A 22,002-nucleotide genomic window follows, 5' to 3' on the forward strand; every position below is an offset into this window, starting at 1 on the left:
GGAGAGAGAGGGAGAGAGAGGGAGAGAGAAAAAGAGAGAGGGAAGTTGGGAGAGAGGGAGAGAGAGGGAGAGGGAAAAGAGAGAGGGAGAAAGGGAGAGAGGGAGAGAGAGGAAGAGAGAGGGAAGGAAGGAGAGAGGGAGAGAGAGGGAGAGGGAGAGAAAGGGAGAGGGAGAAAGAGGGAGAGGGGAAGAGAGAGAGGGAGAGAGAGGAAGAGAGAGGGAAGGAAGGAGAGAGGGAGAGAAAGGGAGAGGGAGGAAGAGGGAGAGGGGAAGAGAGAGAGAGGGAGAGAGAGGAAGAGAGAGAGAAAGAGAGAGAGGGAGAGAGGGGGGAGAAAGGGAGGTGCAGACTCAGCAACCTTCTCAGGACAGAGTGGGGTCCCACCTGACAGTCTAGTCTAGGCCCTTCGCTTTGAATAACCTCAGTGAGGGTCTCTCCCTAGACGGGGCCCCAAGAGTTTTTTAGATGAGGCCCCGAGGAGGGCTGCTGAGGGCCCACTCATGAGGTGGGGCACAGTCAAAGTCCAGGCTCCAGGGCTGCAGTGACAGTGCTATGGTGAGGATGCTTGTCACTGACCTGGGCTCCATCCCTGGGTGCAGAGCCAGGGGTCAGCCTGAGCAAGGTGTGGCCTGAACCCCTAAATACATTCAAATAAAAACAGTCCAGGACCAAGCTCTCTGGGAGGAGGGGCAGGCTCTGGTCTGACAGGGAGAGGGGCCTGCGGGCAGGAGGTGAGGACAGTGGATCAGTGGATCAGGTGGATCCCATAGGATCCCTTAGGATGAGGTGAGGGCTATGACCTCAGCAGCGACCTCACTTCTCTGGGAGATGAAGCAAGGTCCCTGCTGGGGGTGGGGGTTGGGGAGGTGTCAGGTGAGTAGTTGTCACTTAAATGAGGTACAGAAATAGACCCACAACCCTGCCCGCCCCCCGCCACTCCCAGGGTCCTGCAGAGGCTGTCCAGGAAGGAGGGGTCCCCAGGAAGCCAAGGATGGGCAGCTGATTGATCGGGGTCTCTGCCCTCTACCCATGTGGCTGACAAGCTCCTCACCTGTGCATGGGCGATAGTGGTGAGTCCCCCAAATCTCCCCAAAGGCAGAGTGGGGAGCAGATGGTCTGACTGAGCCCACTGGACAGAAGCTGAGAAGGCACATGGGCTCCTCCTCCAGAGACAGAGAGGGAGGGAGGGAGAGAGGGAAGGAGAGGGAGGGAGGGAGGGAGGGAGGGAGAGGGACAGAGCCCTGCACGCTGGCCGGGCCAGCACTCTGCGGGCCCCAGGGTTCCAGGGTGTGTGGCTTTTGGGGTCCACTGCCCGTGACTGTCCTTCTGCAGAACTTCCCAGCCCCGGCTCCCCTCACCCTCTGAGCTGTGTCCGCCCCCCCCCCCCCCCCCGCCAACCCCGCTGCCCCAGCCTCTGTGTGACCAGACTCCAGGCCCTGCGCCCCCTGCCTCATAGGGGGATTGTCAGCCACCTGCCAGCCCCGGACCAGGCTGCCTCTCTGAAGCCTTTGCAGGAACCCTCGTCTTCCGTGGCGCCAGGTAAGGCAGCAGCCCGGCTATGGAGGGGGGGCACTGCTGGGGGGGGGGCGCCCAGGCAAAGGGGTGGCTCGGGGTCCTCAGGATGGGAGAGTCAGACCTGGAGGCTTCCAGGGAAAATGTCCCCCGGCCAGGACCATCTGTGGCTCCTCCTTGGAGGACTCTGGTCCCCAAGGCTGGTGGCCGTCTTGATCGCATGTTTCTCCCGTGAGGAATCCGCGCCGTGAACTCACTTTGTTCGGACCCACTCTGTCGGCGTGCAGTTGCTCGGAGAGCAGCGAGCTTCCCCTGGCAGCCGGGGCTCCGGGCTGGGTCTGCGAGAGCGTCTTTCTACCGTGGCAAGCGCCTCTGCCATTGATCTGTGTGAGCGGAGGAGAGAGCGAGGGAGAAGTCTCCGTTCCTCTGCATCGCTAGTGAAATGATCTGAGTGGGAAAAGGAGTCTCGTTTCCTCTTGTGATGGGAGAAAATTCACTGGGGGGCTATTGACAGTGGCGGAAAGGCTGGGGTCCACCAGGCTGGCCAAGGGGGTGGTGCTGGGCAGCGGAGAGAGAGAAGCTGGGGGGGATGTGGGGGGCATCTCAGGAGGCTGACTGGAGAAGGTGGGACTTGCAAAATAAAATAGGAGGCGACCTTGTGGGTGAGAAATGAAAATAGTAGCTGCAGGAAAGAGATGGATCAAGAGGTGAACGCAGGTTCCGTTGGTTCCAGGGGGTAGAGAGGTGGGGTGCGGGGGGAGCTCCGGGCAGCTGAGCACCCTGGAGGGTCCACTAGTGACCGCACACGCTGCCGCCCGAGGACCCACTCGGGCAGTGCTCGTTGTGCCTCCCGCCCACCCTAACGCACAGGCACACAGGGGCAGCTCCCGCAGACACCGGGTCCCAGGGCCCTTCCCTTTGTCAGAGTGTTTTAATGAGAAGTGGAAGGTTAGGGCCATTACTGTCAGTGACCCGGAACGATTCGTCTTTGGTTTCCAGTTACGCGTGAGTGAAATTATCACAGGGGAGCTAATTGCAAGGGATGCTGATTTAAGGCACCCAGGGGAGCAGGGCTTTTCAGAATCGGCTGCACCTCACGGCCATGGTCCGTGGCGGGGTGGCAGGCGTGTGTGAGGGCACAATGCCTCACGTGCCACAATGCCTACGTGCCTGGAATTCTACTTCTATCTCCCAGGTCTCACTAAGAGGCAAAACTTTTTTTTTTTTTCTTTTTGGGTCACACCCGATGATGCACAGGGCTGACTCCTGGCTCTGCACTCAGGAATTACTCCTGGCGGTACTCAGGGGACCATCTGGGATGCTGGGAATCGAACCCGGGTCAGCCACGTGCAAGGCAAATGCCCTACCTGCTGTGCTATCACACCAGCCCCCCCTTTTTTTCCAGTGTGTGTGTGGGGGGCTTACACCTGGTGATGCTCAGGGGTCACTCCGGGTTCTGCACTCAGGAATTACTCCTGGGAGGGAGGGACCTTATGGGATGCCGGGAATCAAACCCAGGTTGGCCATGTGCAAGGCCAGTGTCCTCCCCACTGGACTATAGCCTCAGCCTCTTGGAAATATTTTCTTTGACTTAGTACAGAGGTTTGGAAAGTGTCAAAGGTCTCAGCCTATCGCAGATGTGAGACTGGCTGGAAGGAGAAGCAAGAAGGTCTATCCACAGGAACTCAGGCCTCCTGGAACCCTGGGTCTGGGGGAGTCTGGATTTGGGCGGGGACCCTCTCCCTCCTCTCCCTCCTCTCCTCCCCCCACCCCCACCCCCCGCCCACTGCAACCTCACCACAACCTTTGCTTCCTAGATCGACTCTAACCACTGCACCACTGCATCCTTCTGGGAGCTCTGAACACAGACCGCCCTGAGTGAGTCACACACACACACACACTTGCCCCTTCCCCATACTGGTGTCCCGGGTCTCATGCCACCACATCCCAGTTTAGGAGTGAAGACCTGAGCGTGAATCCAACGCATCACTTTTAGCTCCGTGCCTACCTCTCTGAGCCTTTAGCAGTCCTGTGCCAGGGGTAATCATCTGCCCTCCCCCACCACCCCCTAGGAGCTCCTCAGCTCCCGTAGGGGCGATGTGAAGTCCAAACGAGGTCAGAGGTGCAAAGGCACCTTGTAAATCTCCAACTGCACTGACACAAATCATTCTCAAGAAGACCCTTACGGACAGAACGCCCCCCAAGAGCAGGTCTGCTGTGTCTCAGCTCGGCCGCTGGAGCTGTTCGTGCACACACAGGAGTGAGACTGTCCTCCTCACCTCCTCAGTGGATCGACTCACTGAGAACCATCACCCAGAACCATCAGGACCCTCTTTCACGGCTAAGGCCCTGACCAGGACGCCACCGGCTCCCCAGCCCCTCAGGCCAGGCTCATTTCAGGGTGGAGAAGCTAGTGGGGTGAGAAAGAGGAAGCCAGGGAGAACCCAGGGACCCCTCTGGCCTGTCCCCTCCCTGGCCAGTACGGACATCTTCTCGCATAATACAGGGTGCCGAGACTTCTCTCCCGGCCTGCCCACCCAGACCCCTCTTCTGAGCCATGGACCCTGGCTGTCCTGCACCCCCCTGGCTGTGGTGGCTCCTTCTGGTCCCCATAGGTAAGTGGGTGTGGTGGAGGGAGCTCCTGTGTATGTGTGTGTGTGTGTGTGTGTGTGTGTGTGTGTGCGCGCGCGCGCGGGGGTGTCTCTGCAAGGTGGGTGCTGATGTGGTCCCTGGGGTATTATCTTCACGGAACATTCTGGAAGCTCTCCCAGCCCCATTCTGCAGCGGGGAGGCTGACACCGCCCTGAACGAGTCCGTCAGACCCTCTGGAGTGCTCTGCCTGCTGCTAAGGCGCCCCCAGCAGTGACCCACAGGGCCAGAGCTGCTCACTGGGGTTCCACCCATCCGATGCTACTGCTGTATCTCTCCCTGCAGCGCCCCCTGCCGCCCCGGCGGACCAGGCCTCCCCTGGCCCCCGGCTCCCTGCTCAGCCCTGGCTCTAAGGCAGGGCGGACCCTAGTGTGCTCTCTGTCTGTCTATCTGTCTGTCCCCGCCCCCTCCCCAGGAAGAAACAGGCCCGGGGGGGTTGCTGGGGGGGCCCGGTGTTGGAGCCCCCACTCTCGCCCCTGTCCACAGCGCCTGCGCAGCGGGCCGCCCTCCCCCAGGCGGAGGACCGCCTCTTCAAACACCTCTTCAGTGGCTACAACCGCTGGGCGCGGCCGGTGCCCAACACCTCGGACGTGGTGATCGTGCGCTTCGGCTTGTCCATAGCCCAGCTCATTGACGTGGTGAGCCGGCCTGTCCCCAGCCTCGGGGTCAGCACCAGCCGGGGCCCCACCCCCACCCCCAGGCCCTGGAGCCCTTGGCAGGTGGACACCAATGGGCAGTGTTGAGGGTGCCCAGGTCCAGCCATGCAGTCCTAGAGCATCTCAGCAGAGGGGGAGCGGGCTGGGCTGGGAGGCCCTAAAGAGGCTCTGTGGAGCAGGGTGCAGTCAGCCCGTCCCACCCCTGGCCTCACCCTGGGGTTTCGGGCTGCTTTCTGCTCCTTCGAGGGTCTCACGCCAGTTCCCTACCCGCCAGGATGAGAAGAACCAAATGATGACCACCAACGTCTGGCTCAAGCAGGTGAGGGCCCCTTACCGCGCCCCAGACAGGACAAGCCCAGAGCACCCCCACCCCTGCTGGGACTCCCTGGGTGTGCTTCTAGCAGGATTGTTGACCCCCTTTCTCTGAGTTCTAACTGGCGGGACTCAGTTTACCTCTGTGTTAAGTGGGTATGCATGTGCCCACTCAGCATGCCTGCCCCGCAGAGGGTGCTGAATGTGGGATGATTCTGCGCTGAGGGTCTGGAAGGTGGGGAGTGGGGAGCAGAGGCAGGACGAGGGTGCCCTGGGGTCCAGAGGTGTCCAGGTGAAGACAGGGGGTGTCTCAGGGTGGGGAACGTCGGGGTCCCTGGCCTCCCGGCCCTTCCTTGGTGGGTGTGGCTGGAGGAGGAGCTGGGGGCGGGGCTGAGTCTCAGCTACTGCTGGGGTGTCCTGTGACCCTCCGGACAGCGCTGTGACCCCCTCCCATGGCCAGGAGTGGAACGACTACAAGTTGCGCTGGAACCCCGCGGACTTCGGCAACATCACCTCCCTCCGCGTCCCCTCTGACATGATCTGGATCCCCGACATCGTCCTCTACAACAAGTAGGCGGCCGGGCGGGGTTTCCGGGACCCCCACAGAGGAGGGGCGCGCCCTCTCCTTCTGAGCTTCCTGCCGCCCCTCTTGCTCCACCGGCTAGAATTAATCCCCTGGATTCCTCCATCTGCTCTGTGCCCGGCACAGGGTCCAGGGCTGTCTAAGCCCTGGTTTGGGGGCCTGGCGCAGAGCCCTCCTGACATAGCTTTGTCCACGAGCATTACTTTATTAAGACGAAGGGCACACATGGTGGTGCTTGGGGTTTACACCTGGCTCTGTGCTCAGGGATCTCTCCTGGTGATGCTCAGGGAACCTTTTGGGATGGTGGGGATCTAACCTGGGTCAGCCACATGTCAGGCAAGCACCTTACTCGCTTATTATCTTTTTGGCCCATCCTGATCATTACTTAAAGATTGTGTTTGGGCCAGATTCAGAAATAGCCCATAATTTAGAGTTTCACGGAGCAGCAGTATTGTAGGAACTGGTGTGTGTGTGTGTGTGTGTGTGTGTGTGTAGTGGGGGGCAGCATCCCAGGCGCCCCTCCATGGAGGAAGCAAATGCACTTGAGGGGATTAGAAACTGCTCAACGCTAAGGGACACTGGTGCTTCCTTCCCTTCTTCCTTCCTTCCTTCCTTCCTTCCTTCCTTCCTTCCTTCCTTCCTTCCTTCCTTCCTTCCTTCCTTCCTTCCTTCCTTCCTTCCTTCCTCTCTCCTTCCCTTCCTCCCCCCTCCCTCCCTTCCTCCCTCCCTTCCTTCTTTCCCCTCACCTTCTCTCCCTCCTTCCTTCCTTCCCCCCTTCACGTAGAAGAAAGAGGAATTTCTCATTTCACTGGTGTTTGATGTGAGGTCTCCAGAAAGCAAGAGTAACACCAAAAGTTGCTTGGCATCACTCTCTTAGTTTTGCAGCACAGATCCACCAGGCCAGCATGTTCCAATTTAATGGGCCAGATTTGCAGTTATATTCTTCAATCAGTTAGAAAAAAAAAGGAGGGTGGATCCATGCCTGGTGTTCTAGAGCCCCCAGATGGGCTGGAGGGAGGATGGTTCCTAGGTGGGCCAGCTCCAAGGCTCAGGTCCACTTGCATTCAGCATCCCCCAAGGTCTCACTGCCTCGGACCTCGCTGCCTCGCTGCCCAGGACCCCAATCCTGTACCACTTCCAACCCCGGAACCCCACACTGTATCCTAACCCTGTACCACTCCCAAGCCTTCTTGTTTCCGCTTCCGGTGGGTGAGCAGGTAGGAGCCAGAACCCACGTCCGCGCATCCTGTTTGAGCTCGAGCTTCAGGGTCGCCAGCGACGCTCCAGACAGGATTCTGACGTTCTTTTGATAGGACAAAATGCAAACCCAGAGAGTAAAGAAAGGTCTCCCAACAGTGGAAGATCGCCTCCTGCCCGTGTGCGCGTGCCTCCATCTAGCGGTGATGGAGGGCAGTGCACATTAAAATTTAAACTTGGCCTGGTCCAGCGTGGACCATCTTTCCAAATCCCCCTTTCCGGTCTGCCTGCATCTTTGCTCTGGAATCACAGAGTTCTTCTGCTTTGACGACGAATCTGAAATTAGAGGGGAACAGGGTTCCCTAAAGACACTGCGCCACCTCTCAGGGGCTCGGGTGCCCAGGAAGCCCCGCCTGACCGGTCCCCACTGCCGCATCCCTGTTCCTGGAGGAGCGTCGTCCCACTGCTGTCACCATCACAGCCCGGGCCCTTACACGCGGTTCCACGCATGCTCCAGCCTCTATATCTGCTTCCTGAATTTTGACCTACTGGGCCGCAAGCCCAGTTCACGTGGCCATGTCCAAGCAGCCCTGTAGCCCCGTCCAATCAAGCCCTGCCCCAAACCCCGCCCCAGCCACGCCCCCCACAGAGACCCACCCCTACCCCCCAGCCAGCCTTTTTGACTTCCAACCTATAGTGCATCTCTTCCTACTCTTGGGCTCTGGTTTCTGAGTGAGATGCTGCCACACTTTCTGTGCTATCTCTCCACCATCAAAATCCATCAAAAATGGCAACTTTCCCCCAGCCAGAGGGGAGTTTTGGGGGGAGTATTCACATCTCAGAGTGCAGTTGCCAAATTGCCTTCGCTGCAGGGGGTGGGGGCCTCTCGGGAGATCCGTGTCCCCTTCACCACCCCACTCCAGGTCCCCGAGGCCTGAGTGGCGAGGCTGCTTCGGAAATGCAGGGACCTGGCGGGACGTTGGGAAGTGTCTGTCTTCCCCACGCCCATGCCAGGCCTCTTGGGTGCCAGGAGCTGAAGACCACAGGGGGAAAACCCCGGGACCCAGCCCTTGGGGGCTTTTTCCTGCTCAGAATCTCGGAGCTCGCCGAATTCATACTCACACGTAGCCTGCAGGGCTGTAGGGCCCGTTGGGAACCTTCAGAAACGTTCCCGCGTGCAATGCCCAAGAAACCCAAGACAGGTGAGCAGTGCCGGAGTCAGCAGGGACGCAGCTGAGAGGGCTGGAGCACAGGCTTTGCATGAAGGAAGCGCCACTAGGTGTGGCCCAAACCCAAACCCAAACCGAGCCAACAAACAAGGATACTCGCCTCAGATTCACAGCGCATTTGGTTTTGAATCAATTTTTGGCTGTGGCAAGGCAGGAAGCTTTCACGGTTACCAATTTCTCACGATGCCTCATCCCCCCATTCAGCTGTGACTCCCTCCTTATGGGGGCAGCTTAAGAAGCTTGACCTGAACGTTGATCACTGACAGGATTCCTGTAACTTCGAGACCTTTCTGACTAGAGGCTATTTTTAAACACCTGTGGTACCCGGGTGGGAGAGATAGTTCAGGGTTTAGGCATTTGCCTTGCCTGTGTTAGGGCCAGAATTGATCCCCAGCATCCCCTAGGGTCCCCCAGCACTGCCAGGGGTGATCCTTGAGCATAGAGCCAGGAGTAAGCCCTGAGCATCTCTGAGTGTGATCCAAAATATATATTAAAAAAATGGGCACACTTCTGGGAATATATCCTGGAGAAACAAAAAAGTATAGTCGAAATGACATCTGCACTTATATGTTCATTGCAGCACTGTTTACAATAGCCAGAATCTGGAAAAAACCCGAGTGCCCGAGAACAGATGACTGGTTAAAGAAACTTTGGTACATCTATACAATGGAATACTATGCAGCTGTTAGAAAGGATGAAGTCATGAACTTTGCATATAAATGGATCAACATGGAAAGTATCATGCTAAGTGAAATGAGTCAGAAAGAGAGGGACAGACATAAAAAGATCGCACTCATCTGTGGAATATAGAACAACAGAGTATGAGACTAATACCCAAGAATGGTAGTATATATTACCAGGATGTTGGCTCCATGGCTTGAAAGGTGGCCTCACACACTGGGGGCAAGTCATCCCAGATAGAGAAGGGAACACCAAGTAAAATGTGACTGGAGATCCCGAGTGGGAAGGGAGATGCGCGCTGAAAGTAGACTAGAGACTGAACAGGATGACCACTCAATACCCCTATTGCAAACCACGACACCCAAAAGGAGAGAGAGAGAACAAATTGGAATGCTCTGCCACAGAGGCGGGGTGGGGTGGGGGGATGGAGGCGGGGTGGGGTGGGGGGATGGGATTGAGGGGGTGGGAGGGATACTGGGTTCATTGGTGGTGGAGAATGGGCACTGGTGGAGGGATGGGCTCTCAAATATTGCATGAGGGAAAAACAAGCACGAAAATGTGTGAATCTGTAACTGTACCCTCACTGTGACTCACTAATTAAAAAATAAGTAAATTTAAATTAAAAAAATGGGTACCTTCCCATTTTCTTTCCCAGCCTACCTTGGTGGTGGGAAATGCAGCGTTTGAGACTCAGGCGGCTCCACACCCTTTACTGACAGCTCTGTAGGGGTAGCGGGTCTCGTGGTGCCCACCCTCACCCCCGCCCCCCATCTCTCCCCTCCCCAGTGCAGATGGGGAGTTCGCAGTGACACACATGACCAAGGCTCACCTCTTCTCCACGGGCACCGTGCACTGGGCGCCGCCGGCCATCTACAAGAGCTCCTGCAGCATCGACGTCACCTTTTTCCCCTTCGACCAGCAGAACTGCAAGATGAAGTTCGGCTCGTGGACCTACGACAAGGCCAAGATCGACCTGGAGCAGATGGAGCGCACGGTGGACCTGATGGAGTACTGGGAGAGCGGCGAGTGGGCCATCGTCAACGCCACGGGCACTTACAACAGCAAGAAGTACGACTGCTGCACGGAGGTGTACCCCGACGTCACCTACTACTTCGTCATCCGCCGCCTGCCTCTCTTCTATACCATCAACCTCATCCTGCCCTGCCTGCTCATCTCCTGCCTCACCGTGCTGGTCTTCTACCTGCCGTCCGACTGCGGCGAGAAGGTCACGCTCTGCATCTCCGTGCTGCTCTCGCTCACCGTCTTCCTGCTGCTCATCACCGAGATCATCCCGTCCACGTCGCTCGTCATCCCGCTCATCGGCGAGTACCTGCTCTTCACCATGGTCTTCGTCACACTCTCCATCATCATCACTGTCTTCGTGCTCAACGTGCACCACCGCTCCCCGGGAACCCACCAGATGCCCCGCTGGGTGCAGGGTGTCTTCCTGGGCTGGGTGCCCCGCTGGCTGCTGATGAGCCGGCCCCCTCCCCTGGGGGAGCCCCGGGAGCCCCCTGACTCGAAGCTCAGCTCCTCCTACTGCTGGCTGGAGAGCAACGTGGATGCGGAGGGCAGTGGGGAGGAGGAGGAGGAGGAAGAGGAGGAGGAGGAGGAGGAGGGCACTGGCGGGTGGGTGTGTGCCCGGCCCCCACTCCCTTCCCTGGGGGTCTTCTACAGCCATGGCGGATTGCCTCCGGTGCTCCCGAGCTCTCGGGGGCAGGAGAGTGAGTTCTTGCTATCAGCCCGTGTGCAGAAGGTGCTGGAAAGTGTGCACTACATAGCGGATCACCTGCGGGCCGAGGACGCCGACTCGTCTGTGAGTTGGGGCTGGGGACGGGGTCCTACCCTGGGTGTCTCTTCCAGCCAAGAGGGAGCCCTCTTGCCTCAAGGTGCAAGCTGGGGGGGGGGACCCAGAGGCCCATCCTGCTCAGCTGTGGCCTTTGGCAGTTGGGGTGACATTGGTAGGTTGCCCAGTGCTGGTGGCGGGTCTTAACTGACATATGGATTGGTGGGAGTGGGGCAGCATCAGCACAGAGGTGGGACAGCATCAAAGCAGGGGTGGAACAGCGTCAGAGCAGGGGTGGAACAGCGTCAGAGCAGGGGTGGAACAGCATCAGAGCAGGGGTGGAACAGCGGCAACACTGCTATCGGGCCATGCTAGTCCTCCTGTCAGAACTGGGTGCTCCCCAAGACTTCCTGCCCCCTCCCCGTTATGTTTGGCGACATGACCTGGAAGTAGGGGATGCACCTGTGGACCCTGAGTCTAATCTGGGCCGCAGACTCTCTTCTCCTCCTCTTCCTCCTCTTCCTCTTCTTCCTCCTGCTGCTGGTTCCCGGGCTCTGGGAGTGGGTCAACCTCACTGTCAGCTCATAGACCCCCTTGTACCAGACCCCTCCCTGCCAGCTCCCACTCACCCCTGTCTGCTGGTACTTACTAGGGGCCCAGAGACTGCCCCGTGGGAGTCCTTAGGCTAGATAGAAGAGGGAAGGCAGGAGGTGATTTCTAGCCCTTGCGAGAGACGAGGAAAGCGGGTGAGGGGCTCACTTTGCACGTGGCCGACCCTGGTTCCACCCCCAGCACTGCCTAGGGTCCTTCGGGTACCGCCAGGAATGGTTCCTGAGCACAGAGCCAGGAGTAAGCTCTGAGGCAAGCAGGGAAAGGGCGTCACCATCATTATCGGGGGCGGCTGGGGATGCAGGTGTGCCCCCAGCAGTGAACCCCCTTCCTGGGCGTCCCTCCCCCCTCTCCACCTCCTGCAGGTGGTGGGGGTGGGAGGTCTGAAACCTCCAGGGGTCCCTCCCGCCTTCCTGGCTTGAACCCCGAGGGATGCCCTGGCAGGCTATGGGCTGTGGGTGGGAGGGGAGAGGACAGAAGCCCGGGGAGGCGGTGGCTGGTGCCTGGGACGGTCCCATGCACCCCTGACTCGCTCTGGCCTTAGCCACCCAAGTCTGAGGGCTCCCTCCCTGGGTTCCAGCTGGCGGGCAGAGGGCTGGGCACAGCCTGGCTCTCCCTGGAGCTCGCCCTTGCCCCTCCCCCACACAGGTGAAGGAAGACTGGAAGTACGTGGCCATGGTCATCGACAGGATATTCCTGTGGCTCTTCATCATCGTCTGCTTCCTGGGCACCATCGGACTCTTCCTCCCTCCCTTCTTGGCGGGAATGATCTGACCCCCTAGCCCTGCACCCCCCTGCTGCCCGCCTCTCTAGCAGCTTTGGGGGGCCACACCACCCCTCAAGGGGCCCCACCGTCCCAGGATGCCCCCGAGAGAAAGAGAAGAGAAGGGGCTCCCCATGCAGGGCTGAGATAGTAGTGGGAAGGGGGCATGCTAGAGGGCTTCCGGACTGGGGTTGGGGGGGGGGTGCAGACGCTGACTGCCCCAGATTCCTAACTGGTGGGTGCTATGGAAACGGGTGGGAAGGCTGGAAGATGCCCGAAGTGAATGGCCAGCTTGTGGGCGGGGCCTTGGGCAGAGCATGGGAGCAGTGTGTGGGGGCGGAGCTTGTGGGAAGTGGGCGGGGCATAGACTGTGAGGGCGGAGCCACGGAGTCTGACCTTGGGGAAGAGAAGTTCATTCAGAGTTTGAGCTGCGGTTGAGTGACCAGGCCTTTGCGGGAGGTCAGTCAGGTCCCCGCCTGTGGGGTGGAGGTGTAGGGTGCAGAAAGCTGGGGCTGCCCTAGCCACGTGGGAAACATCTGAAGATCCCCTAGGCCCCCCTCCTGGCCCCCAGCAAAATGCTGGGTGTCAGCCAGCCCCTGCGGGGTAGCAGCCGGCCTCCCTGGGAACCCCTGTACAGGGGACCTCGGTCCTCGGGATCGTCAGGAATTGTCATTGCTGACCACCTCCACCGCAGTCGCTCCTCCCGTGCCCTGGTACCCTGCTCTGGAGCTTGGCCGTCAACAGGGCCCCCGTGGACTGGGCATCTGGAGGGCAACCCGGCTTGCTTTGTACCCTAGATCTCTGCAACTGTCCCGGGGGGGTTCCGCCGCCCAGACGCCTCTCAGGAGCTGCTCCTGCAGTTCTGAAGGGAGCAATCCCGGAATCTCGGGGATGGGGCGGGGTGGGGGCGGCTACACGCTGGAGACCAGCTCCTACCCCCAGTAGCTAACAGACACGAGCTTGGGCAACCCCCCGAGAGGCAGCTGACTTTCTTTTGACCCTTGGGGCTCCTTCCTTCTAACAACCCCCTCACTGGCCCCTGGAACCCCAAGCCTGTCACCTTCCTGGACCCCCACTCTGTACTCTCTGGATTCTGAGTCCGGATCCCGGCCCTCTCCCCCCAGCCCAGCCTGCATGCGAGTAAAGAGATGAAGTGAAGTTGCTGTCGCTCATTCAGCTGGGGGCCCCTCGGCATCACCCTAGGGTCCACAAGCTTCCCCCAAGCCTCAGATGTCTGGGTCCCAGCTGGGAGAGCCATAGGGTGGGAGGGCACTGTCCTAGATACCCCCTTGGAAAGATGCTTCCAATCGGGTTCAGGACACCCCATCCCCCAACTGCCTCATCAGGTGGCTCTGGCCCTTCACCCCCCCGTGACATGAGTCCAGCTGTGACCCCAGTTCACAGCCATGTCACTGCCCCACCAGGAGCGGGTCAGAGAAAAGAAACCACAAAGCAAATGGTATGGTTTTAATTCATCCACAAGGCAAATAGAAAGAAGATAAGCGTCTCCCCCACAGACACAGGGAAGGAGCGGAGGAGGAGGAGGACGAGGAGGAGGAGGAGGAGGAGGAGGAGGAGGAGGAGGAGGAGGAGGAGGAGGAGGAATAAGAAAAGGGAGAGGGAGAGAGGGAGGGCAGGATGGGGAGGACGGGGTGAGGAGAGGGCAGCTCCCCACTTCCCTCCCTTCCTCCTCCATGCTCACAGCTTCCGGAGTCCTGACTCCTGATTGCCAGTCCCTGGACGGTGGCCCGGGGTCTACCTCCGGGACACCCAGCTACCCATCCAGGCCGAGCTAATATTAAATATATTACCCCAATATACACAGTATGAGAGCAGGCCTGCCCCTCAACTCACCAGGCCCCCCCAAATACAGGAAAGCCCCACCAGGCCTCGACAGCCTTGGGGGGTCTCTGGAGGCTGAAAGGAAGGAGAAAGAACAGCCTGGCCCCCTATTGGCTGCCATGCCCGGATGGCAGAAACCCAGAAACCTTCGTGGCGACTGGGGGTACCCCTAGGGCCCCCACTCCAAGAGGCCAGGCGGGTGTGAGGGTGCGGCCGGCGGGATTTCTGTCCCCTGGTATCTACATCCCTGTGTCCCCCGTGCCCAGCTGCAGGGGTCAGGGTGAGGAGAGGGTCGTGCAAAGTGGCCAGGGAGGAAGGCCGTCCCCCCACTGAGAAGACCCCGATTCTGGAGGGGCCAGGGCAGTGCAGGAGGGGGCGGGCGGGTCACTCCGGGGGTGGCTGCGCCAGGTTGGCCAGAATCTTGGCCTGGTCCACGGCGTCCAGCAGATTCTTGGCGTCCACAGCCAGGGTGTGGGAGGCCGTGAGCATCTGCCGCTTGCACTCTGCGCTCAGGGACGTCACGGCGTTCTGCTGCGCCAGCCGCATCTTGTTGATGAGCTCAGCCAGGTCCTTATTGAGCAGCTTCTGGGTCCCCTCGATCTGCGGGAGCAGGAGGCAGGGGGAGCCTGGGGGATGGCTGGGTGCAGGGAGGGGTGGGGGAACCTGGGGGATGGCTGGGTGCAGGGAGGGGTGGGGGGAGCCTGGGGTATGGCTGGGTGCAGGGAGGGGTGGGGGGAGCCTGGGGGATGGCTGGGTGCAGGGAGGGGGCGGGGGGAGCCTGGGGGATGGCTGGGTGCAGGGAGGGGGCGGGGGGAACCTGGGGGATGGCTGGGTGCAGGGAGGGGTGGGGGGAGCCTGGGGGATGGCTGGGTACAGGGAGGGGATGAGGGGAACCTGGGGGATGGCTGGGTGCAGGGAGGGGTGGGGGGATCCTGGGGGATGGCTGGGTGCAGGGAGGGGGCAGGGGAACCTGGGGGATGGCTGGGTGTAGGGAGGGGTGGGGGGAGCCTGGGGGATGGCTGGGTGCAGGGAGGGGTGGGGGGAGCCTGGGGGATGGCTGGGTGCAGGGAGGGGGTGGGAGGATGCCAGGTGCACAAAGTGGGGGGAAGGTAAGTACAGGGAGGGGGTGGGGGAATGGGTTCAGGGAGGGGACGGCGGGGGGAGGTGGGTGCAGGTATGGGGCAGGGGAGAGGCTGGGGAGCGGCTGGGAGGCTGCAGGATGGAGTGGGGAAGTACAGCTGCCAGGAGGGGCCCTGTGGGGGTGACGGCAGTGTGGGGACCCGGCACTCACCTCTGTCCGGGATGCTGGGGGCAGGGCGGGCAGGAGGCTGTCCACGCTGCCGATGAGCTTCCGCAGAGTCAGGCCCACGTTCTGGGGAGACAGAGGCACCCCGGAAACACTAGTTTTCCCTAAAAGCCGCATTTCCAGGGCCGGAGGGATGGGAAGGACACCCTCGGCCCTCGCTGCTGTGTGTGTGTGTGTGGTGGCACACACTATGCTCCCCACTTCCCACTTCCCTGTCCCGGGGTCCCGGCCCACCTTCACCACCGGCACGTAGCTCTCGGGGGGCAGCTGCGCCAGCTCGTCCTTGAGCTCCAGCACGGCGCGCACCAGCTCCATGACGTTCAGGTACACCTGGTCGTCTGTGCGGTCCAGGTTGGCTGTGGGCTGGATGCTCTGCGTGGGTGGGGTGGGGGGTGCAGGTGAGTCTGGGGCTCTTCACAGCCTCGTAGATGCTCCTCTGCGAACTACGGCACCTCAATCTGGGCTCCCCCAGCCCGCCTTCTGACCGGAACCCACCCCGTCCCTTGCGCCCGCAGCCACCTGGGCACACAGAGTCCCTCGGGTGAGTCTGAGACTGAGGGTCCCTTTGTTGGGTGAAGAACCTTCCCCAAGTGCCCCAGGCTATTGCAAGGACAGCCCGAGACAGGATGGGGGTCTCTGCCCTGCAGGACGGGCCGCGAGTGGGGGTGGGCACAGGAGACCCCGGGGCTCTCGGGAGTGGCGGGCGGCTCAGGTCCTGTCCTCCCGGGCCTGCGTCCTCCAGTGGAATAACGGGAACTCTCGAGCCCCCCAGCCGTCACCTACCTGCGTGCCCAGCCGTGGCGGCTTCTGGGGGGGCCCCGTGAACTCCGCTATGAGGGAGAGACAGAGTGAGGGGGGCTCTCCGCAGCTGGCCCTGCCCGCTACCCTCCTGAGACCCTCCTGATACACAGAAGCCCCTAGTGCAGGAAGACAGCAAAAGTGCCACCGCTGGCCCAGCTACTCGGGACAAGCCTGGGGTCCTTCTCTGAGCGAAAGACAAAGTCTAAGGGGCAGCAGGCTGCAGTGGCCGCCCCCGGGAGCCGTGCCCACTCTGGCCTTGAGGAGCGGGAGGAGCTGAGACGTCGGTGCTGAGTGCAGGAGACCTGCACGATTCCTGCCTGCTCCGAGCAGCAGACGCGAGCACTTGTGGTGGCCGCCAGACAGAGCCATTCCCGGTGCCTCTTCCCTCCACTGCCAAGGAGCCCACGACCATCCCTGGCCCTAAGTGTCCACCAGTCAATCGGAGGGCAGCAGGGGGCACTGGAGCCAGCTGGGATTTGAGCTGTGCTCACTGCCAGCTGTGAGACTGTGGAGAGGTCCCTCCACCTCCTGGGCTCCGGGTGGGGAGGGGGGGAGGGAAGGAGTGGGGAGGTGGGGCCCTGTGCAGTCTGAGTCCAAATGGGGCCGACCTGGAAGGCTCTGGGGCCCCGGGAGAGGTGGTGGGGGTGGGGGAACGGGCTGCAGACGACACAGGTTCAATTCTGCAATTGCAAATGCAGAGAACACCCAAAGGCTCCGAGCAAAGTGGACGCTTCCTAGGATCAAGGGACTCTCTGGCCTTCTGCAGCAAGCCCCAAGGCAGCCCCTCACATGCCCCGGTACGCAGGGAAACCCCTCCCAGTGGGGCGCAGGCACTTACTGTAGCCGGCTTCCTTCTCTGGGGTCTGGAAGGAAGCAAAGAGAGTGGGGTGACCAACACAGCTCTGGGTCACCCCCGGCTGAACTGTCCCCCACCCCTACCCCGCTGACCAGGATGACCTGCCCTGGGGGGTCCTCGTGAGAGGCTGAAGGCCTTGGGTGGGGCAGGAAGAGGGTCTGTCATGAGTGATCGGGAAAGGGCCCTGGTGGGGAGTGGGGGGAAGGCGAGACAAGGGCCCCCCGGGGAGAGGGTCGAGGCGGGAAGGAGACACAGCAGGCCTGTCTGGAGCCGGGGTCCTGCTTTTTAAATTTAAAAAATTTGTTTTATTTTTGGGTCCCACCCAGCAGTGTGTTCCACTCCTGGCCTGCACACGGGGGTCTGTCCTGGCGGGGCTCCGGGGGACTATATAAGGGGTGCCCTTGATTGAACCCGGGCTGGCCAAGCACAGTGCCCTCTGCACTACCTCTCCAGTAGGGCCCCGCTGTCTACAAGCCTTTCCAGGCCCGGATGCCCCCCGAGGACTTACCAGCGGGGACTTATCGTTCATGTAGACCATGGGGTCCTACAGAGGAGGAAACCAGAGCCCAGAGCTTAGCGTTCCAGAAAGGGCTCCCCGGGACGCACGGAGAACGTTTGCCCGAAGCCCGGGGGCCCAACATCCCCACCCCGAGGCCCAGCCCTGTGGACCGTGGGGCCCCCCACCCCTGGGCCCTGCTCTGCGGACAGCAGAGTCCCCCGTCCCAGGCCAGTGTGTCAGGGGTCCCCGTCCCCCGGGGCCCCGACGGCGCACCAGGGAGCGCTCCTCCTGCCGCAGCCAGCGGTAATCCTCGGCCATCTGCTTCTGCTGCGTGTCCAGCACCTGGCGCAGCCTCAGCCTCTCTGCCTCCCACAGCTGCTGGGCCTCCTCCCTGCTGCTGGGACGGAAGAAATCCTCCTCCTGTGGTCCAGGGGCACAGAGTGGGGCCCAGTGAGCCCGGTTCTCGCGGAGCCTGCGGGCGCCCCTCCTGGGAGCAGCGGCTGGGGACTGCACCCCTGTGGGTGCAGGGGAACCTTCCGGATGCCCCCTCGGCCCCAGCATGCTCTGGGCTGTATTGCGTCTCTGAACCCAGGAATCTGCTTTGCTGATCTTGCTCCCCAGAGGACATGGCCTCTGGCACCGTTTCTTTATCCTTCCATTTTGGGGGTGGGGGTGGGGACCACAATGGAGATGCCCAGGGCTTACTCCTGCTTCTGGGCTAAGGAATCCCTCCCAGCAGTGGCCCTAGGCCAGGGGACCCAATGTGGAAGCAGCTTAACTGTGTGCGAGTCAAAGCGCCTCCCACTGAGCCATCTCTCTGGCCCTTCCCAGCACCGTTTCCCATAGGAACCACAGCCAGGCCACCGCAGGCAGAGGTGGGGCGGGGTATGTGGTGTTCCCTGAGGTCCTTGCAGGTACCGGACACACAGACCACATATGAGGTATCAGCTTCGTCCCCCACAGTTTGAGAAATGCTGGTGAGGATGTGGATGCTGGTGAGAGCACAACCGGGCTGAGCGCACACCTTGCCTCGCAAGACTCGATCCCGACTCGGCCAGCGCCGAGCTGCCCCTGAACACTGAGGGGGACTGAGTGGCGGCCACTTCCGGTGGTATGCAAGGACTCAGGAGTACGGGGGCCAGGCACCGAATCCAAGGCCTTACACATCTAGGGAAGATGCTCATGGCAAGCCACACCCCCAGGGCTCTCCCTGCAGAAATATCCGACTGGAATGTCCTGCTGTCCACCTGCCATTACTGGGAAACTCCCAGGTGGACAGCACAGGCCTGCGAGCTGCAGGGGCTCGCTGCGAGTTGAAGCTGTGGGGACCTGGGCCCCTCTGTTGGGTGAGGGTCAGTAGTGACATGAATCTGGTCATTCTGTGTGTGTGTGTGTGTGTGTGTGTGTCCTCCATGCTGTGTAGCAGCACTGGGTGCCACCCCACCACCCCGCCGTCTATAGCAGCTCCCCAGTTGTAACCCACACCCCCCCACATAACTTTGAAGTTGGGGCCGGAGAGATAGGGACATCGGGTAAGGCACTCGTTGTGTGTGCAGCTGACCTGGGCACCACACAGGCTCCACTAAAGTGACCCCTGAGCACGGAGCCAGGGGTATGTCCTGAGCACCTCTGGGGGTGGCCCACCCCGATCTCTAAAATAAGAAAAGGTTATAGGATTTGAGGGATCCCAGGCAGCTACCCCCCCCACCCGGATCTTGCACGAGCATCAGAGATTGGTCCTGGGATTTCCATTTAGTAATAAAATGCAAGGGGAGAAAAACGGGATTTTCAAGAAATTGAATCATGTTAGGGCACTCTCGTCAGAAACCTTACCAGGCCTAGAGACACAGGTCCCCAGTTGCTCTGGACGGGAATCAGGATCCTTGTGGTGGGGGACAGTGACCCTCGGCAGCCGGGACACTGTGCAGTCTGGCTTCCCTGGCCTGCTCTCCCCAACTGCTCTCCAGGGAGTCGGAGGGGCAGCCTGGCCTGGCCCCCGCCCCGCCCTCTGATGTGTTTGAACGTCCCAGCCTTCTCCCTGCCGCGTGCCATCCAGGTGGCTCCCACCCGCCTCAAAATTGAGCCCCTACTGCTACCTCTGCCCGTTGGTCACCCTCTCCCACACCTCACTTCCTGTGCCAAGCCTTCCCCGGGCTGGAATGCCCAGCTGGAAAAGAAAAACAGAATCTGAAAAGAGTCCTTGTCTCTGAGGTCCCAGCATCCTGGCAAAACTCAGGACTCTCAGGCACCCTGGCTCGCAGTCCAGGTAAACGAGGATTTAGCCTGGCCCTCCTCCAAGGCCGGCCCCCCCACCCCCACCCCCGACTCCATGAGCCTTGAAGGCAGAAATGCTCACGGTTCTTTTCAGCACCTCGGACAGCTCCCCACAGGCGCGTGCGTGCGTGCGTGTGTGCGTGTGTGTGTGCGCGTGTGCGTGTGTGTGTGCGTGTGTGCGTGTGTGTGTGCGCGTGTGTGTGTGTGTGTGTGTGTGTGTGTGTGTGTGTGCGCTCGCGCGCTCTTGGACTTGCTTGCTTGCAGAGCAGGAGCGCCCATTGGCTGCGTTTCACTCTTGGGAAGCCCAGTTTGCCGTGAGGGGAGCAGGGCCCCATCCCGACTCTGGTACTGCCACCCACAGATTCCCGGAGGAGTCGGGCAGTGAAGTGGGCCAGCTGAGAGATGGCCTTTGAGGGGAACCATCTGTGCTTCCATGGGCTCTCCAGGGAACCCATTCTACCTTCCCCACATTCTACCTGAAGAGGCTTTCTTTCTCCGTGCTTCTGATGTGGACCAGAAAATGGAGTTGATATTTTTAACCTTTTGTGGAGGTTTATTTAAAGAAGAGCTCATTATGTTCTTCATGGCAAATGCTGCTAAACCTGACACAAAAGGTCCCTTTTCTGCGGGCACAGTCTGGCTTTGTGGCACCCAACAAGGTCCTTATTGGAAGGAGGGCTGAGACAAAAGCAACAACGCCCCCCAGGTCCCCACTAATGTGTGAAGCAGCTTATTCCTACAGGGTGCAATTTAAGGCAAAACTCATTAGAACTCAATTAATTGTGAATAAAGAATCGGGGGCAGGCAGGCAGAGGGGCCGAACAGTGCCCGAGCTGTTACGCGGGGTTCAACATGCAGTTCGATGATTGTTAAGTACATGCTAAGGCATAAATGGGTTCGGTGAATGTGAGAGAGAAACGTGAGCAAGGCCAGCAGACGCCCATTCCCTTCTACTGGGGCTCTTGCCCCAAGAGACCCAACACACTTCAAAATCTTGCTGAATTAAGGCGGCTAGCATGGGTTGCAGCCACAAGCCCCCCTACATTTTCTGAATCGATTGGCCTAAACACATGCGATTTTGCCCCAGATGTTTTGAGTCCCATATTCTGCACCTGAAGTCCCGTGCATGCAGAGCTGAGGCAGGGGGGTTAGAATGTGTTACATGGCAGGATCCAGCTAGGCAGGATCTCTCCAGGGCTCACAGAAACGGAGTTATTAGTGCTGAAGGAGCAGGCATTCGGCAATAATCAGGCTTCAGTTACTGGCAAGCTTTGAAAGCTAGAACGTGGAGGTCTTGGGGTCACCACTGACTGCCTACAGGAAGCGACTGGGGAGGGTGACCTGGACCCAACCCTGACCCCAAGCTCTCCCCTGCAGGTGGCAACATTCACAAAAGCAGCCAGAGCCCTAGCAGAGTCTATCCTTTGACAAAGGAAGATTCAGCTACCAAAGTGATGGGGGGGTGTACAGAGGGGGAGTGGGAAGGGAGGACTGGAGAGAGCTGGTGGTCCCTTTAGGCACTCAAGCTTAGCCACTCTCCGCTGGACCCCCAGGGCTCAGGAAAGGGGGAGCTTCCACTTCATTCCCCAGAGCACTCGGATGGAGCCAGCGGCTTCAGCGGGAGTCGTGAGGGGCAGCCTGGCCTGGCCCCCGCCCCGCCCTCTGATGTGTTTGGACGTCCCAGGCCACCTCTGTCCAGCAGGGATCCAGCATGCAGAGCTCTCTTACCCGCATGCTGTGTCGCTTGAAGACATTGTGTCGATGGAGAGGTGGGGTGTGCAACGAGTTTACGGGAGATGGGTACTCCATGGGGCTGGTGAGCGTAGGCGAGCTGGCACACAGACCCTCGGGCACCTAGACAGAAGCCAAGAAGCACCGGGCACGGAGACAAAGCAGAGAAGGGGAGTTAGCAGCCACAAACAGGAGCACAAACAAACGATACAAGAGCAGCTCGAGAGACACAAGACTGGCTCCAGGAGCCGACGGGGGAGGTGCAGGTATGGCACAGGCCCCTCGGGAGAGAGACATGCTGATGGAATGCCCAAGGTTCTCGCTGGAGTAAGCGCCCCGACAACTTCATCTACCCACATGATGCTCTGCACGGAAGGGGGGGTGTCCACCCATGTCATGGACCCCCTAAGATTGCGTGTCCCCTTGGGACTCTCTGGGAGAGAGAAGTATTTCATAGTCATGCTACACACATATGATGGTTCATGTTAGCCCACAAACACCCTATGGATGCATCTGTGCCTATGCACTTACTTACTCATGCCACCACGAACATATGATCACGTCATAGAGACAACATCTCTGTATGTGACGGTCACATATTTGCACGGAGCACTGGGCTGATGCCCCTTTATAACTTTTAAATACTGCAAGATTATCCCTGGAGGGACAACACTTCTGTCCTCTGCATCAAGACTCTCCCTGCCAAGTCCCCCCAGAA

The 22,002-nt window shown here is 60.1% G+C and overlaps 3 protein-coding genes across 5 annotated transcripts in view; 1 reads left to right on the plus strand and 2 right to left on the minus strand.

Annotated features, from left to right (window-relative positions):
• The window catches only part of EPHX2 (epoxide hydrolase 2), a 40,931-nt gene extending 38,905 nt beyond the window's left edge, over positions 1 to 2,026 (minus strand). The window contains exon 1 of the mRNA XM_055144559.1: positions 1,768 to 2,026. Within this exon, the coding sequence (XP_055000534.1) occupies positions 1,768 to 1,889 (122 nt within the window). The 5' untranslated portion in view covers positions 1,890 to 2,026. The remainder of the gene's footprint in view (positions 1 to 1,767) is intronic.
• On the plus strand, positions 1,410 to 13,276 carry CHRNA2 (cholinergic receptor nicotinic alpha 2 subunit). 2 transcript variants are annotated; one of them, XM_055144576.1, is made up of 8 exons: positions 1,410 to 1,537; positions 3,328 to 3,388; positions 4,017 to 4,125; positions 4,646 to 4,797; positions 5,090 to 5,134; positions 5,588 to 5,697; positions 9,604 to 10,633; positions 11,861 to 13,276. In XM_055144576.1, exons 3-8 carry the CDS (start codon positions 4,068 to 4,070, stop codon positions 11,984 to 11,986), a joined length of 1,521 nt encoding a protein of 506 aa, XP_055000551.1. In that variant the 5' UTR covers positions 1,410 to 1,537; positions 3,328 to 3,388; positions 4,017 to 4,067; the 3' UTR covers positions 11,987 to 13,276. The 2 variants fall into 2 exon arrangements, with proteins under 2 accessions (XP_055000551.1, XP_055000557.1); XM_055144582.1 differs by lacking the exons at positions 1,410 to 1,537; positions 3,328 to 3,388; positions 4,646 to 4,797 and having other exon boundaries at positions 4,080 to 4,125.
• A 151-nt stretch (positions 13,277 to 13,427) lies between these two features.
• PTK2B (protein tyrosine kinase 2 beta) overlaps positions 13,428 to 22,002 on the minus strand; it is a 92,865-nt gene continuing 84,290 nt past the window's right edge. For both annotated transcript variants that reach the window (XM_055145431.1, XM_004614733.2), the window contains exons 24-31: positions 21,282 to 21,407; positions 17,553 to 17,699; positions 17,289 to 17,324; positions 16,763 to 16,787; positions 15,907 to 15,953; positions 15,358 to 15,495; positions 15,109 to 15,189; positions 13,428 to 14,417 (exon numbers count right to left, since the gene is read on the minus strand). In XM_055145431.1, the coding sequence (XP_055001406.1) occupies positions 14,202 to 14,417; positions 15,109 to 15,189; positions 15,358 to 15,495; positions 15,907 to 15,953; positions 16,763 to 16,787; positions 17,289 to 17,324; positions 17,553 to 17,699; positions 21,282 to 21,407 (816 nt within the window). In that variant the 3' untranslated portion in view covers positions 13,428 to 14,201. The remainder of the gene's footprint in view (positions 14,418 to 15,108; positions 15,190 to 15,357; positions 15,496 to 15,906; positions 15,954 to 16,762; positions 16,788 to 17,288; positions 17,325 to 17,552; positions 17,700 to 21,281; positions 21,408 to 22,002) is intronic.

This window comes from Sorex araneus, chromosome 1 (assembly GCF_027595985.1).
Source record: "Sorex araneus isolate mSorAra2 chromosome 1, mSorAra2.pri, whole genome shotgun sequence".
Lineage (NCBI taxonomy): Eukaryota > Metazoa > Chordata > Mammalia > Eulipotyphla > Soricidae > Sorex > Sorex araneus.